The 15,401-nt window shown below is 38.4% G+C and overlaps 1 protein-coding gene across 1 annotated transcript in view; it reads left to right on the top strand.

The window, feature by feature from the left end:
* LOC145999769 (aminopeptidase N-like) overlaps window positions 1-15,401 on the top strand; it is a 137,450-nt gene that overhangs the window by 62,891 nt on the left and 59,158 nt on the right. Inside the window, exon 9 of the mRNA XM_083137064.1 lies at window positions 1,229-1,439. Within this exon, the coding sequence (XP_082993190.1) occupies window positions 1,229-1,439 (211 nt within the window). The remainder of the gene's footprint in view (window positions 1-1,228; window positions 1,440-15,401) is intronic.

Consider the following 15,401-nt stretch of genomic DNA (forward strand, 5'->3'; position numbering starts at 1 on the left):
GAACCAGGAATCATAAACACTTCAATTTTCTAGATCTTTGATATTCTGCTTGGGATAGTTTTCTGAGTATACAAACCTTACCTCATTTCTATTGCACTTTGGGCTGTATTGGTCCTTCCTTTAATCAGAGTGAGAAGTTGCTCGGTCAAAGTTGGAATGGGTTGGGTCTTGAGAAAAATACGCCTTCGTTTGCTTAGCATCAGTGATGTGCGTCTACGTGTAAACAACAATAGTCTACATTCTACACGTAGACTATTTTATACACGTAGATAACGTAATCTATGTAAACAACATGACGAAAGGTGAAAACTTAGCTAAGGACGTTGTAGAAGTAAAACAAAATTATACTACGTATCAGTTGCTAATGTGTGAGAAAAACCTTTCATACTTTTCCTTTCAATTTGGAACAATTTCTCACCTGGGAAAAAGCCTATCATAGGAAATATTTTAGTGTTTTGTGGGAAAGGACTACTTTTGCCTCACGACTGCCATCTGTTGTTTTCTTTTGCATACGATTTATTTTCTTTCGAAGTTGGTAGAAGAGAAGAAAGAAATGTAAAAAAGATTCTTGTCAGTTCGTTAGGAACAAATATAGTTTAAAATGTCATTTTCCTTTCATGAAAGCCTTCAAAATCATTTCCAATGTACTTTACATTGTCTACGTAGTCTAAATAAACTACAACCAGATGTAATCTACGCGTAGATTACGTGTATACAACGAATGTAGACGTAGACTTATAGTGTACGGCACATCACTGCTTAGCATTGAGCGAGAATGGCCAAGAATTCTTCTGACTTTCAAAGGCAGGAAGAAATCGGAGACATAATTTATATTTATGTGGTTTAAGAAGTTTAGTTTGTAAATATTCCCAAAATTTAATTGTTATTACCTAAGATGAGTTTACTAACATTTAAAATCGCTTTATGTGTAATATTGGTTTACCTGGAGTTATTCCTTTCTATTTTTTATGCAAGGAGTTCAGTTTGAAAATATTTTTCCAGTTCTACGTTCCTTTCTCTTTTTTTAAAATAAAAAGATAGTCGAGCCAAAGGGAGAAGGTCACAAGCCACAAACACAACCAACAATATTGGTAACTTTTTATACTAAGTTCAACGAAGCCATTAATATGAACAAATTAACAAATAGCTTCAAGGTATTGTCATGACATCCCTCAGAGTTTCCAAACGCTGTGTCAATTTATTTGATTTTGTTTGTGCTTCCATCTAGCGGCGATTCCTGCGACCGAAGGAGGAGCTCCAGGGAAGAGCGAGGAGAGACAACACCACCTGGTGGATTCCCCTGAGCTACACGACGGAGGAGAACCCTGATTTCACGACAACTGAGCCCCACACTTGGATGAGAGCGGACGAGGAAGAAATAACCATACAGGGCCTTCCTGGAGACGACAAGTGGGTTATGTTCAACATAGAAACCTCAGGTACGTAGTTTTGATTGATTTGTTGTTTTAAGTCCACTTTATGCACAGTAAGGCTAATCGGGACTGGACCTACAGTTTTAAAGTGGGATACGACCCACTTGTGCCTCCACCGGGTAAAACTCAGGTAGGTCGTGGAAACTGAAGTTGATTACTTAAAATATGCAAATAAATATTAACTTTACAAAAGCACCTTACCCTTTTTAAATGCTTTGTTTCAGTTGCTGCACATGTAAACAGATATTTGTAATTTCTTCAGCTCATGCAATTTAGCATGTAAAAGTTACAGTTCTGAATTCTTCTACACACTGTTGTTTACTTTACACTGCAGTCTTATAACTGAAAGAAAAATTACATTCCTCATAGATCAAGATTGCGCTTCATTACATGATATCTCAAATTTTCAACTTTGAAACTTTTTAAGGCAACAATATCTGACACGTGAAGGTTTATAACCAGCTCTAGATTGTCCCTTGCTATATACAATCTTGCACATTGTCATCATGACTGCGTAGCCACTGCTCTTTTTCAACAGGCCAGGATTCGAACCCGAGACCCCAGACATCATAACTGTGCTAACCACTCTGCCACGGTGGCAGGAGGGAAAGAGAAGTTATTTTATTAAGAAGAAGATAATATGTCCAACGCATAGACGCGCATGCGCATGCAAGAAGTATATATAAGTATATATATACGAGGGTCACTATTTATATTTTGAGCCTAACAATAAAAAAACAGGAATTTGGCATTGAAAACTGCTTTATTGTTTTTCGAAGTATTCTCCTTTATGGTCAATACACTTTTGCATTCGTTCGAATCATTTGTCAAAGCAGTTTTTCCAATCTTCTTGAGACACCTCCATAATATGGTTTTTGAACGCATCAACGGCGTCTTCCGCCGACGAAAATCGTTGTCCACTCAATTTATTCTTGACATTCGGGAACAAGAAGAAGTCATTGGGTGCCAAATCAGGACTGTACGGCGGATGACCCATCAATTCGATTTTTTGACTGTTCATAAAGTCGGTTGTTAGACGAGATGTGTGACAGCTGGCATTGTCTTGATGAAGAATGATCCGACGGCGTTTGTTTGTTTCCGTATTTGACCGAAGACCTCTGGCAAAAAAAATTGTTGTGGACCATTCAGAGTTGACCGTTCTACGTTCCTCTAAAGGCACAGTTGCCACATGACCAGTTTTCCCGAAAAAACAGGCGACCATTTGTTTCGATGTGCTTCGAGCGCGAACAAATTTTGTTGGATTGGGTTCATCTTGAAACACCCATACAGTCGACTTCTGTTTACATTCCGGCTCATATGCATATATCCATGATTCGTCACCTGTTACAATCTTATATACGTCTTTTGAAGCACCACGATTGTATTTATTGAGCATTTGTTTGCACCAATTGACGCGAGCGTCTTTTTGAGTTTTTGTCAAATTTTGTGGGATCCAACGAGAACATACCTTTCTCACAGCTAAATGATCATGTAATATTTTATATATGCTGGTGGAACTAATGCCTATGGTTGCCTCAATCTCACAGTATGTCACATGACGATCTTGCAGTATTAGGTTTTGCACAGCATCAATGTTTTCTTGAACAACAACTGATTTTGGACGACCTTCGCGAATCTCGTCGGTGAGCGAATGGCGGCCACGATTAAATTCGTTATACCAGCGTTTCACAGTGGCAAAGGATGGAGCTTCATCGCCAAATGTGGAAGTAAGTTGATCGATGCACTCTTGTCTTGATAATCCACGTCGAAAATCGTAAAAAATCATCGCACGAAAATGTTCACGAGTTAATTCCATTTTATTGTTGTCGCGCAATCTCCAAGGCAACATAAACAACACAAATCAAGCTATTGACAAAACATTTGAAGTACGTTATGGTCAATAATGCCAGACGATTCCGTGCAAACGTCAAATCGCGCCTAACTTCAATCAGTGTTGCCAAGGCTCAAAATATAAATAGTGGCCCTCGTATATATATATATATATCGTCGATGTTTTCACGAACTGGCGAATGTGTCAACTCCCCTGCATCACGAACCGGCGAATGTGCAAAATATTGATTTTGAGAAAAACGAAGTTGAAAGTAGCGAATTTTGCGTTACTTGCGAATCATTGAAAAAAATATTCGAGCTAAACTATATTTTGAGATAACAATAAATGCTGTGTGAGAAGGTAGTTCATTGAGAAAGAACACCGTAGAAAGAATTTTAATGAACAATAAATAAACAAAGGATTTCATTGAATCTATTCGTCAGTTCGTGAAAACAAAAAAAAAACAAAAAAATGGAAATTTTTTAGCTTGATTCGTCATTGTAATTTTCACTAACACTGCGAATTCTACAGTTGAAGGCTAAAATTTTCAACTTATTTATTGGATATTTATACATAGTTAAATATTAGGCCAATCCTTAATACACTAATCATAACATACACCATAACAGTTTAATACGTAACAGTGAGAAACAGAGAAATTCACACAACACTAGACGTACCCGCAAATAAATTTCAAGAATAATAAAATTCAGGAAATAAAATGTAAGGAACAAAATAGTAATACATTGACCAACACTAGTCTGTTATCAAATACAAAGTTAATAGACGCAAAATGGTTGTACACTTCGCAACATCTTATTTGACCGCCCCGAAATAATTCTAAGTCCCGAAATCGTAAACTTAGCAACATTGCACTTCGGCTCCAGGTGAGAGTAGCCAACTTTGAGTAGGTCCTTCCACTAGACGAAAAACGCTGCGGTGAGAGGTTTTCAATTTAACACTTTCCATGAACTTAGAAACTATAAACAGCTATTATGATACACAATCAAACAGAAATAATAAATTGGAAAAAGAACCTTGAAGGATATTTACGATTCTGCTTGCTCGACTTGAAATTTGGGGGGTTTGAAACACTGAATAGTTTTTCTCCACCTGGAGGAAATTGCCATCAAGTTTGTGCAGAAAGAAGCAAATTTGTGAGGAGTTTATGCGACATTTTATTTACAATACCTTGCATAATATCGAACAGTTCTCAAAAACATATATTTTACACGACTTGTCGAGAAAATGTGCTTGAAACACAGGAAGGTGGGAGTCTTCATAAACGTCAACATGTTTTTAAGTGTATAAAGTCATTAAGTTAACGTAGAGCTGTTGGTTAGGCGCTGCTATCCTCATTTTTCATCAAGCGTGAAAGGTCGCGGGTTCAAATCCCACCCTCTTTTTTTTCTTTTTCTTTTGTTTGCTGAACAGATACCGTTGATATTAGAATATTTAAAAAATGAATCCGATGCACATTTGAGGGACATCCTTTCTGCGCATATTTCTCTTTAGAAGTTGGAGATTTCCAGGATTTAAAGTTAAAACTTTTCTTTTTAGTTATTGTTCATATGTTGTGTTAACACACACATCATGATTAATTCACAAATCACATATATGTATTCAGGATGCAAAATGTAATGTTATTTAAGTTATGTATTGTTTGGTATTCAATGACACCTAAAATATTGATTATTTGATTTCGATATACTAAAAAAAGATATACAGTTATGTTAAGTAATGATGTAGTGCAGTACTGTAACGAAGGAGAGCGTTTAATGAGTTCAAATTGCTAAGATTGGTAATTTTATGTCCGTTCCTTCGTAATGACTGTTGTCAATCCCCTCACCACCATCTTACCATGCATCTAAAACTAATAGTAAATCGCTAATTAACATAAATAAATTGTTATTGCGACGAAGGCCGATTCGATAAGAAACTACTAATAAGTATTTATATAGTGAGTGAAAAAAATAATTCAAAACCTCATAATGATCGTTAATTCCTCACTGCTTTGTATCTAAAATGTTTGTCTTCTTTGAACAGAAAGTCCGAGTATCAGATATAACAAACTTTCCGCACTAACTTTGCAATATTCGAAACCACCATTACAGACTTAGCTCTATGTAACTTGATTCTGCGCATTCCACGTGGCATGTGACTTCCTCCTATCATCGAAATAACTTTCTCTTACTATTTCCTTTCCTCTCGTGAAATACAGAGACTAATGTTAACTTCGTACCACGGTGGATAAACTTTACACCCAAAGATATACTCCTGAAAAAAATCCTGCCTAGGTGGAGAATCGAACCTACGACCCCCCCTCGTAAGAATCAAGCACGCTACCTCTTCTCCAGGTTGCTCATGTTAAAATCTGCTACCAGTTTGAAGAAACCAATGTCATATCTATAATTTCCTCATGGCAATTTTCACGAGGAAACGAATTCAGATAAAATCGAGAAATGCTGAAAGGGAAAAATGATGAACATGTCTATTGGCGTTTTGTCATATTTTGTAAATTGTGTAAAAATTCCGTGTTTTGAACAAGCAATCGTTTAGTTACGAAGTATTTTGTTGTTTGTTTAAAGTAGGACCAGGAGAGCGAAAATGAGTCATTTGAACCAGACCCCGTTTGGCAAGAAACTTCAGTTTTTTTCCAAAGACTGTATGAAAAGAGAGAGGAACGTATGAAATATAAAATATGTGTGAAATTAAAACAATGGAAACTTCAAACTATGAAAAACATATTTTCGTGGTGGAAAACTCCAAGTCATTTTCGAAATATGAACTAAACTAAACCCACAGCGCTACAGCCCTTTGTAGGGCCTTGGCTTACCTACCGACTGCTGGTCTCCCTCCCATACTGTTCCTCCGTCACCTGTTATAGCGTGGAGGAGTCATTCCATGCCAAATCAACACAGATATGTGCAATTTCCAACCTGACCATCTCCGATTTTCATGAAATTTTGGGAATTGAAACTATGCATGGAACTTAGTAACTATGAAAATTTTTAGTTTCGTGCGTCTTATAATTGTTAAATTATTCAAGGTCAAAGTTCGCAAAAATTGCTCTTTTTGAGCCCGCTTAGGTATACACAATGTGCTGTAACTCCGCCACTATTTCGCCTAGGAAGCTCAAATAAATTATATTGTACAGGGAATTGAACAAGCTTTCCAGTGATATATAAAAAGCCTACCTTTGGATAAAAATATAATTTTGTCACGTGACCTTGGCCTTTGACCTTGAATATCTCAAAACATGTCATCACCAAAAATCGTGAAAAAAATATATTTAGTCCCTCATGCCATACTATAAAACATATCAAAAAATCATTCTGGGACTGCAATGGGATCAGAAGATACAAAATAATATGTGTAACTACGTGACTGATAAAAGCCTCATTACATGAACTAGGACGAGTCAAAAGTCCCTTAACACCCCCTACAAAATGTAAAGGAGTTATTCTGGTCATGAAAGAAATAGGTTAGACACAGGGAGATCCCTAGCTATGTGTGTCACGCGCAAGTCCAAACTTGCGAAAAAACTCAGCAGAAAAATTCAAATCGCACAAAATGCATGCATCAGATATACTTTTGACCTGGATAAACGCGATCACATCCTTCCCATCTTAAACAGATATAATATTTTAACAATGGCCAACAGGAGGCTACCTATCTTTCATTCATGATCTGCAAACTGAACGTAAACCCGCGTACTTATTTGAAAAATTATGTAATCGCAACACAACTCACAGACACGGGACACGTCGTCACAACGAACTTGAAATTTCTCTCCATTCGACTACGCTATATACCTCATCCTTCTCTATATCTGCCCCGAAAGCATGGAATGCACTACCAACAAATGTTAAATACATAAAACTCAATAAGAGTTTCAAAATTAAATTGAAAGAAATGGTTCTACAGGAACAGCAGCAGAACAGTAGCACATACTAGAAGTGAACTGGCACTCAACAAACGACAAAACACTCATATTCTATAACTGTAACTATTGGAATTTTATTACTATCTTCAGATTATTATTATTTACTTAAATGCAACCTTATGTTAACATTCACATTTATATTTTTTCTTTTCACATTTGAATTTTTTTCTTTTCTTAATATTTTCTTGTTCTTTTACATTTATATTATCTTATGACTAATATTACTGAAATGAGAATATTCGTAATGTAGGTAATGTGATTATTTTTTTATTTCTCTTTAGTGTAATCAAGCTTTCCATCTGTACTCACATATTATCATATTATATTATACAGGGTTATTCATATGTCAGTGTCACATTTGGGGAACATCGTGTGCATGATGTATGAGACGTGCGAGTCCAAATCATGTACGTATGGAATCATAAACTCTCTAAGTTTGTGTCACGTGAACAGCGCATGTTGTGGTGACGCGGTTGGCCGCTAGGCGGCAGCAGTATACAATATGGCGTTCTCAAGTAACGAGAGAGCATTTTGCGTGACACAATTTGCGAAAACAGAGGTTACTGTGACTGTTCAGCGGCGATTTCGCACTCGTTTTCAGAAGGATCCACCAGATCGCAGGACCATCAAGAAGTGGTATGAAACTTTTGAGCGCACAGGGTGTCTGTGTCTACCTAAATGACCTGGAAGGCCGGGACCGTCAGGTGCCACTGTTGAAAGTGTTCGTGAGTTGTTTGCGCGCAGCCCTCGGAAATCGACAAATCGTGCAAGTGTGCAGCTGGGAATGTCTCAGTCGACTGTGTGGTGTATTGTTCGCAAGCAACTGATGATGAAACTGTACAGCAGCGATAGCATGCTGCGATAGCGATAGCACCATGACATGCTGGTGCGGGTGTGGGCAGAATAGGACTATCGCCTGGATGTCTCCCGTGTAACCAAAGGTGCACACATTGAGCACTTGTAAGGTATGACAAACAAACTTTTTGAGATTGTCTTTCTTTTTTTATATCATTCATGCTGATATGTCATTTACTTATTTCACAATAAAACTCCGAAATGTGACATTGACTTATGAATAACCCTGTATATACTTATATATTCTTATGTTGCTCATTACAAGGGTTAGGTGGCAGAGTAGCCTACGGCTGAACCTCGCCCGCTGAATAAATGAATTATTATTATTGACCCAGCACTATGCTAAACATTATCTACCAAGGGAAAGAAACTGTCCTTGCCTTCCCCCTCCCCCACCTTGACCCCTCAGTTTTGAAACACAATCGCCGCCACTGAGCATGCATCGCATAAATATTTACAGTAATATCATATGATATTATATTACGTTATTAGAACACTTCGTACTCTGAACCCGGCCGGTTCAAATCCGGGAACTTTTCTAACGGTGGAAGCGGCCCCGGCGCCCACCCAGCGTTGAATAACATGGGTACCTGGGGGAAACCCTGAGGGGTAAAGGCGGTCAGGGGCGTGATGCTGATCACATCACCCCCACTCACGACCGGATCAAGAAAGTGTGGGGCGTTACCCCCACACCCCCTATACGCCTTCATGGCGTGGTGCTATGCACAGGGGAACACTTTACCTTTTTTTTACATTTTTGGGAACGAACCTGACGGACTGGGTTTATATTTTCACTCCTTGCATTACAGTAAATTCCATATTTTACAATTATATTAATGCTTTGAACGAAAATTATACCCAGAAAATCATCGAACACACGTGCACACCACTCTTCTCACACACATGCACATGAAAACAAACACACAAAGCTAAGTTTTAACTTCCAAGTGAATGTCCAATTAACAGTAAATGGAGAAGCACGATGTGCGAAACATGGGATTTTTCACAGAAAGAATGCATCTATTTTTGACATACGTGGTTTCTATTAATAGACAATGAAACAATTATGAGAGAAATTAACATGCATTTTCGTCTTCAGGTGTTGAGGAACGAAACAGACTGACTGGAAAAAAGAAACCAGGGTGTTATTGATAGAGTGTTGGTTAGCGTACAGAGCTTTCATCAGTTGAGGTCTAGGTTCGATCCCCAACAAGGACAATTTTTCTATTCTTTTCTATTAGTGAAGAAGTATGTAATATTGTTTTCTAGGCATTTTGACGAAAGGATACGCATCAAATTTGTTCGTTTAATCTGTATTTTCATTCATCTAACAAGTTCTCTATCACAAGGAGATATAGAGATTCTCTATCTAGGCGATGGATATCTTCTCAATGGTTCCGTAGCTACGATTCTCCAGTCCCTTCCACCCACTTGTCTTATTTATTTACTTTATTCATATCAACTCACGAAATACCATGAATCTAACGAAAACACACAGATATAGTTAGAACACGAAACACACCTCGCGTCGAAGGTTCCAGACTCGAGTTGTCGCTTTTTTGCGAGGGTTATTATTCCTGTGTGTTTGTTTATCATCTTTGTGTAAAAAATATTCCTCATTATTGTCGTGATTAACCTAGGGAGAGACCAAAGCGTCTGAAATAACAAAAGTACAGAAAATGCAAGACACATCTGCCTAGGCATGTTATACCTTGGGAATTAGCAATCTGAAAATTAACTTGCGTTTCAGTCGACTAGTCGACTAGCATGTGGGCAACCCGAGTTCGAGCCCAGCGGAAGGAAATGTTTCTTTTTTTTATTAATAACCTTATTTATAAAACTGAGGTTTCTGCAAAACCTTTTGAATTGCATGCCACTTCGTATGTTGGTAATCTGAAAGCAGCCAAGATGAAAATTTGATGTTCCGAAGCGACGATGTATTTGTGTATGTGTTAAAAAAAACGCAACAACTTACAAATATATTACATTATGTGGATACCTGATGTGAAACGTACGATGCACGATCAGAGAGCCTGGATGTTGCATTGAAAACTGCAGAGAACAATGACTGACTTATGAACAGTGAAAGGTTTTTCCATGCTCCAATGGGATTTTATTTATAACTATAAATAAACAAGGGAGAAGGACACACGTTGGTATCATAAACTAAATTGTAATCTAAAATTTTTAATTGAAGAAACAAAACACGTTCACGGACAAAAATAGGGCATTCAATTTCAGGCACATTACACTAACTGAAATAGTATTTTCAAAATTAATAGTATTCCCCGTTTTTCACCTTCTCAGTAGTCACACATGTCAATTTCCTCTATATTTTCTGTATTCTCATTTGGACAAACACACACATCCATGCCCGAACCGAGTATTGGTAACATCGCACGCTAGCCAACAATTCCAGATGAAAAATTTGATATGCGGTTTAGGCAGAAGTGGTTGGAATCCCACTTTAAACTATAGATCCATTTTTCTTACTGTGCATAAAGTGGACTTAAAAAGAAGACAAAAATCGAGGAAAAGCGGTTGAAGGTTTCGATGAGTTCCAAGTGTCTTGATGAGGCGAAGCTATTACATGATTTTCAAGTTATCAAGTGGCCCCGTGGTAGCGATAAGTTTCACGTAAAGAAGGCTTTGGGTTCGATTCCCGTTCTATTTTTTAAAATAACTCGAGCAACTAATTATTGCATTTTATTTAATAATTTATTGGAGTAAAGGTTAAATATATTTTTACTTTATTTTTGGGTGGAAATCTTTGCTTTACCGTCTTAAATTTTATTTGTAAAAAATTATTTTTTACGATAGTTTTTTCACATTTCTCATCATTTTACAAACATACTCAATAAAATGTTATGCCTGGCGAAGGGTATACATTTCTTTCGAGAAAATAATCCAAACATACATATAATACTATTCAGAAGAAATTATCGTAATCGTTTGGAAAACAAAATTCAATTCAAAATTCAACAATTCGATCAGCAAATAAAATGTTCGCAATAAATAAATTGAAATATATAGTCGTTCGAGTTAGGAAAAAAATTGGAGGCAATCTAACGGGAATCGAACCTAGTATCTCCTGCGTGTCAAACTAACACCCTACCACCCCTCCACCTAGTCTTCTGTCAGTAGGACAATATAATCGTCTTATAGTAACGCTTGCTAAGTTTCTAATCTTTGAAGCGCTTGTAATTGTTGTTGTGTGTCACGGAGTTATGTTTACTGCAACATTTGAGCACACAATCCAAACATACGTAAATTTTATACACAGAAAACATGGGTTTTCTGCATATACGAGGCGCATCCAGAAAGTAAGTTTCCCTATTTTTTAAAAAAAACAAACCAACACAGTTTCAGGAAACCATTTATTGGCAACAGGTACAGCAAAGGTTCAGCTATTTTTCAACATAGCAACCACCAGAATTGAGACACTTGTCGTATCGTGGTATCAACTTTTGGATCCCACTGTCGTAGAACTCTGCCGCCTGTGAATGGAACCAGCGTGTGACAGACGTCTTCAGCTCTTCGTCGTTGCCAAAACGCTCACCGGAGGACAGGAATTTCTTGAGGTGCAAGAAAACGTGAAAATCACTGGAAGCCAGATCAGGACTGTAAGGTGGATGATCAAACAACTCTCAGCCAAATTCCGTCAAAACAGCTGCTGTGCGCCGAGCCGTATGTGGACGAGCATTGTCATGGAGGAGCACAACGCCTGCAGTAATCATGCCACGCCTCTTGTTTTGAATGGCACGTCGCAATTTCCTTAGTGTTTCACAGTAATGGTCAGCGTTCACCGTTTCACCTCTGGGGAGGAAGTCAATGAGCAAAATGCCCTTCCTGTCCCAAAACACGGTGCACATCACTTTCTGTACCGACAGCGTCTGTTTGAATTTCTTCTTGACCGGAGATCCACTATGCCGCCAATGCATTGACTGCTGCTTGGTTTCCGGGGTGAAGTGCGAAATCCACGTCTCATCGCCCGTGACGATCCTGTCGAGGAAATCATCGCCGTCATCGTGGTATCGTTGCAGGAAAGTCTCCTGAACGTTTCATTTTGTGTTCGGGTGTCAGTTTTTTCGGCACCCACCTGGCACACAATTTTGTGAACAGCAGGCGCTGCGTGACAATCTCATGCAATACGGATCGCGATATCTGCGGAAAAAGGCTACTCAACTCCGTAATCGTGAAGCGACGGTTCTCTACGATGCGCTGCCGCACCAGCTCAACCAGATCATCAGTGATGAGGGACGGACGCCCACTGCGCTCTTCATCATGGACACTTTGACGACCTTCCGAAAACTGCCGACACCAGCGACGCACCATCTGCTTACTCATAATGTTCGGCCCATAGACCTCACAGAGCTGACGATGAATGTCAATTGGCGCAATGCTTTGTGCATTCAGGAACTTTATCATCGACCGAACCTCGCATGCGGCAGGAGAAGGAATACGAGCTTCCATTTCGGACCACTGCTGCCTCGCTACTGGCATGCGGCGGGAGAAGGAATACGAGCTTCCACTTCGGACCTCGGAGCTTCCACTTCCACTTCCTGCCTCGCTACTGGCGCCGGACAAGATCTGTCCGCCTGGCATATGATTGATACGTCTTAGCTCTGCTGCGCATGCGCAATTTACACGGCTCATTATGTTTACTTTCACGGGGAAAAAATAGGGAAACTTACTTTCTGGATGCGCCTCGTAATTACGGAGCATGCGCTCTGTCAAGGACTAGAAGGAAACCTCGCAACAGTTACTCAAGCTTCTCTGCGGTGCTGACAGTTGGCCCCGGAGTAACGTGGTATCTGCTTATCAGTCGGCATGACCTTGTGCCTGCAGAAACAGCACACTGAAGTGAACGAAGGTATTTTACGTGATTTGTAAGCTGGAACAAAACATGCCACGCGTTACAACAGACAAAGGTTTATCTTCAGCTTTGGGTCAGACAAACCACACTAGTCATACAGACAGAGTATAATGTAACATAAACGGAAATTATTTCTCGGTCTCCTCACACTGACAATTTTATTGCCTTTTTTGGAGTTTTTTGACCACAGAAACGGATTATATTATTGAAGTCGTATCTCATGTGATGGCTTGGTTCAGTATGCTGATCAGGTTTTCTGACAAAAGCAGGACGAGCTACCCAAGAACAGTAACTTTCTATCTTTTATATCTGCTTCCTTTCTAATCCGGTATAAGGCACATACCACAAATATGTAAGAGAACTATTGCTAATTTGGTAACTTGTCTTGCAATTGAATTTCTGTCATGAACAGCTGCAAAGAAACAAACGCTTTCCTTTATAAAGATTACACTGAATAATTGTTATTTGATTAGGAAACTAAAAATGACTTCAGTATTCCCATGCAGGTATTCACATAATTTAATATATTTATAAGTTGTTTTAAGCGAAATGCTCCATTTTTATTCTTTCCATATATGGTATCAATATCACATTTCAAACAGCTATTAATGGTTTCAATGTCGTTTGCTGGGGAAAAAAGTTTCGTATTACTTTAGATTCGAACATGCAAACGCAAGTATCAAAGTATTGCTTTAGACAGCACTCATGATTTTGAAACGTGGAAAGGTAATCATTTTACAGGGAACGTGAAAGTTGATGTGTTTTGACAGACTGTAGCTACTGCCACATTAGCACTGACAACTAGGAAGCGTTCTCAATGATCACGTGGCTGCATGTTTTTCGCTAATAAATAACTGCGTTTTTTCAACACATACACAAATACATTGTCGCTTCGGAACATAAATTTTCAACTTGGCTGCTTTCAGATTACCAAAATACGAAGTGGCATGCAATTCAAAAGGTTTTGCAGAAACCTCAGTTTTATAAATAAGGTTGGATGAAAAAAAAACTATATCCAACACTCGAAACGAGACAACACGAAACTCTTTCGCAAGTAGTCGACTGAAACGCAAGTTAATTTTCAGATTGCTAATTCCCAAGGTATAACATGCCTAGGCAGATGTGTCTTGCATTTTCTGTACTTTTGTTATTTCAGACGCTTTGGTCTCTCCCTAGGTTAATCACGACAATAATGAGGAATATTTTTTACACAAAGATGATAAACAAACACACAGGAATAATAACCCTCGCAAAAAAGCGACAACTCGAGTCTGGAACCTTCGACGCGAGGTGTGTTTCTTGTTCTAACTATATATGTGTGTTTTCGTTAGATTCATGGTATTTCGTGAGTTGATATGAATAAAGTAAATAAATAAGACAAGTGGGTGGAAGGGACTGGAGAATCGTAGCTACGGAACCATTGAGAAGATATCCATCGCATAGATAGAGAATCTCTATATCCCCTTATGATAAAGAACTTATTAGATGAATGAAAATACAGATTAAACGAACAAATTTGATGCGTATCCTTTCGTCAAAATGCCTAGAAAACAATATTACATACTTCTTCACTAATAGAAAAGAATAGAAAAAATTGTCCTTGTTGGGAATCGAACCTAGATTTCACTGATGAAAGCTCTGTACGGTAACCAACACTCTATCAATAACACCCTGGTTTCTTTTTTCCAGTCAGTCTGTTTCGTTCCTCAACACCTGAAGACGAAAATGCATGTTAATTTCTCTCATAATTGTTTCATTGTCTATTAATAGAAACCACGTATGTCAAAAATAGATGCATTCTTTCTGTGAAAAATCCCATGTTTCGCACATCGTGCTTCTCCATTTACTGTTATTTGGACATTCACTTGGAAGTTAAAACTTAGCTTTGTGTGTTTGTTTTCACGTGCATGTGTGTGAGAAGAGTGGTGTGCACGTGTGTTCGATGTTTTTGTGGGTATTATTTTCGTTCAAAGCATTAATATAATTGTAAAATATGGAATTTACTGTAATGCAAGGAGTGAAAATATAAACCCAGTCCGTCAGGTTCGTTCCCAAACAACATTAAATAATGGAACGTAACGTGAACCGATTATTATTCCATGTCGAGAACACGAGACATTACGATCGACAATATTCATCTCGTATTTCACTTTGGCATCACTACTCAATTTACAGAGATGTATACCCGTGACTGGTATACAAGCCGCAGAATTGCAATGCTGGTTGGGTTGTCTAGTCACAAGGCGCTTGGTGGTTAGACATGGAAGGCTTGCTTCAGTGATTCTTCAATAGGGTCGTTACAACCCAGAAGTGTCCGTGACTGTACGTCTCACACAAACCACAAAGATCTTTTTTTGGAGAACGAATTTAACTTAATACATTTAAAAACTGATCTGTATAAGGAGTAACATGCCGAGCTGTATGGAAATTATTTTTTGAATAGTTCATACATCTTTGCAA

The sequence above is a fragment of the Lepisma saccharinum genome, chromosome 15 (genome assembly GCF_977018435.1).
Source record: "Lepisma saccharinum chromosome 15, izLepSacc3.1, whole genome shotgun sequence".
Taxonomy (NCBI): Eukaryota; Metazoa; Arthropoda; class Insecta; order Zygentoma; family Lepismatidae; genus Lepisma; species Lepisma saccharinum.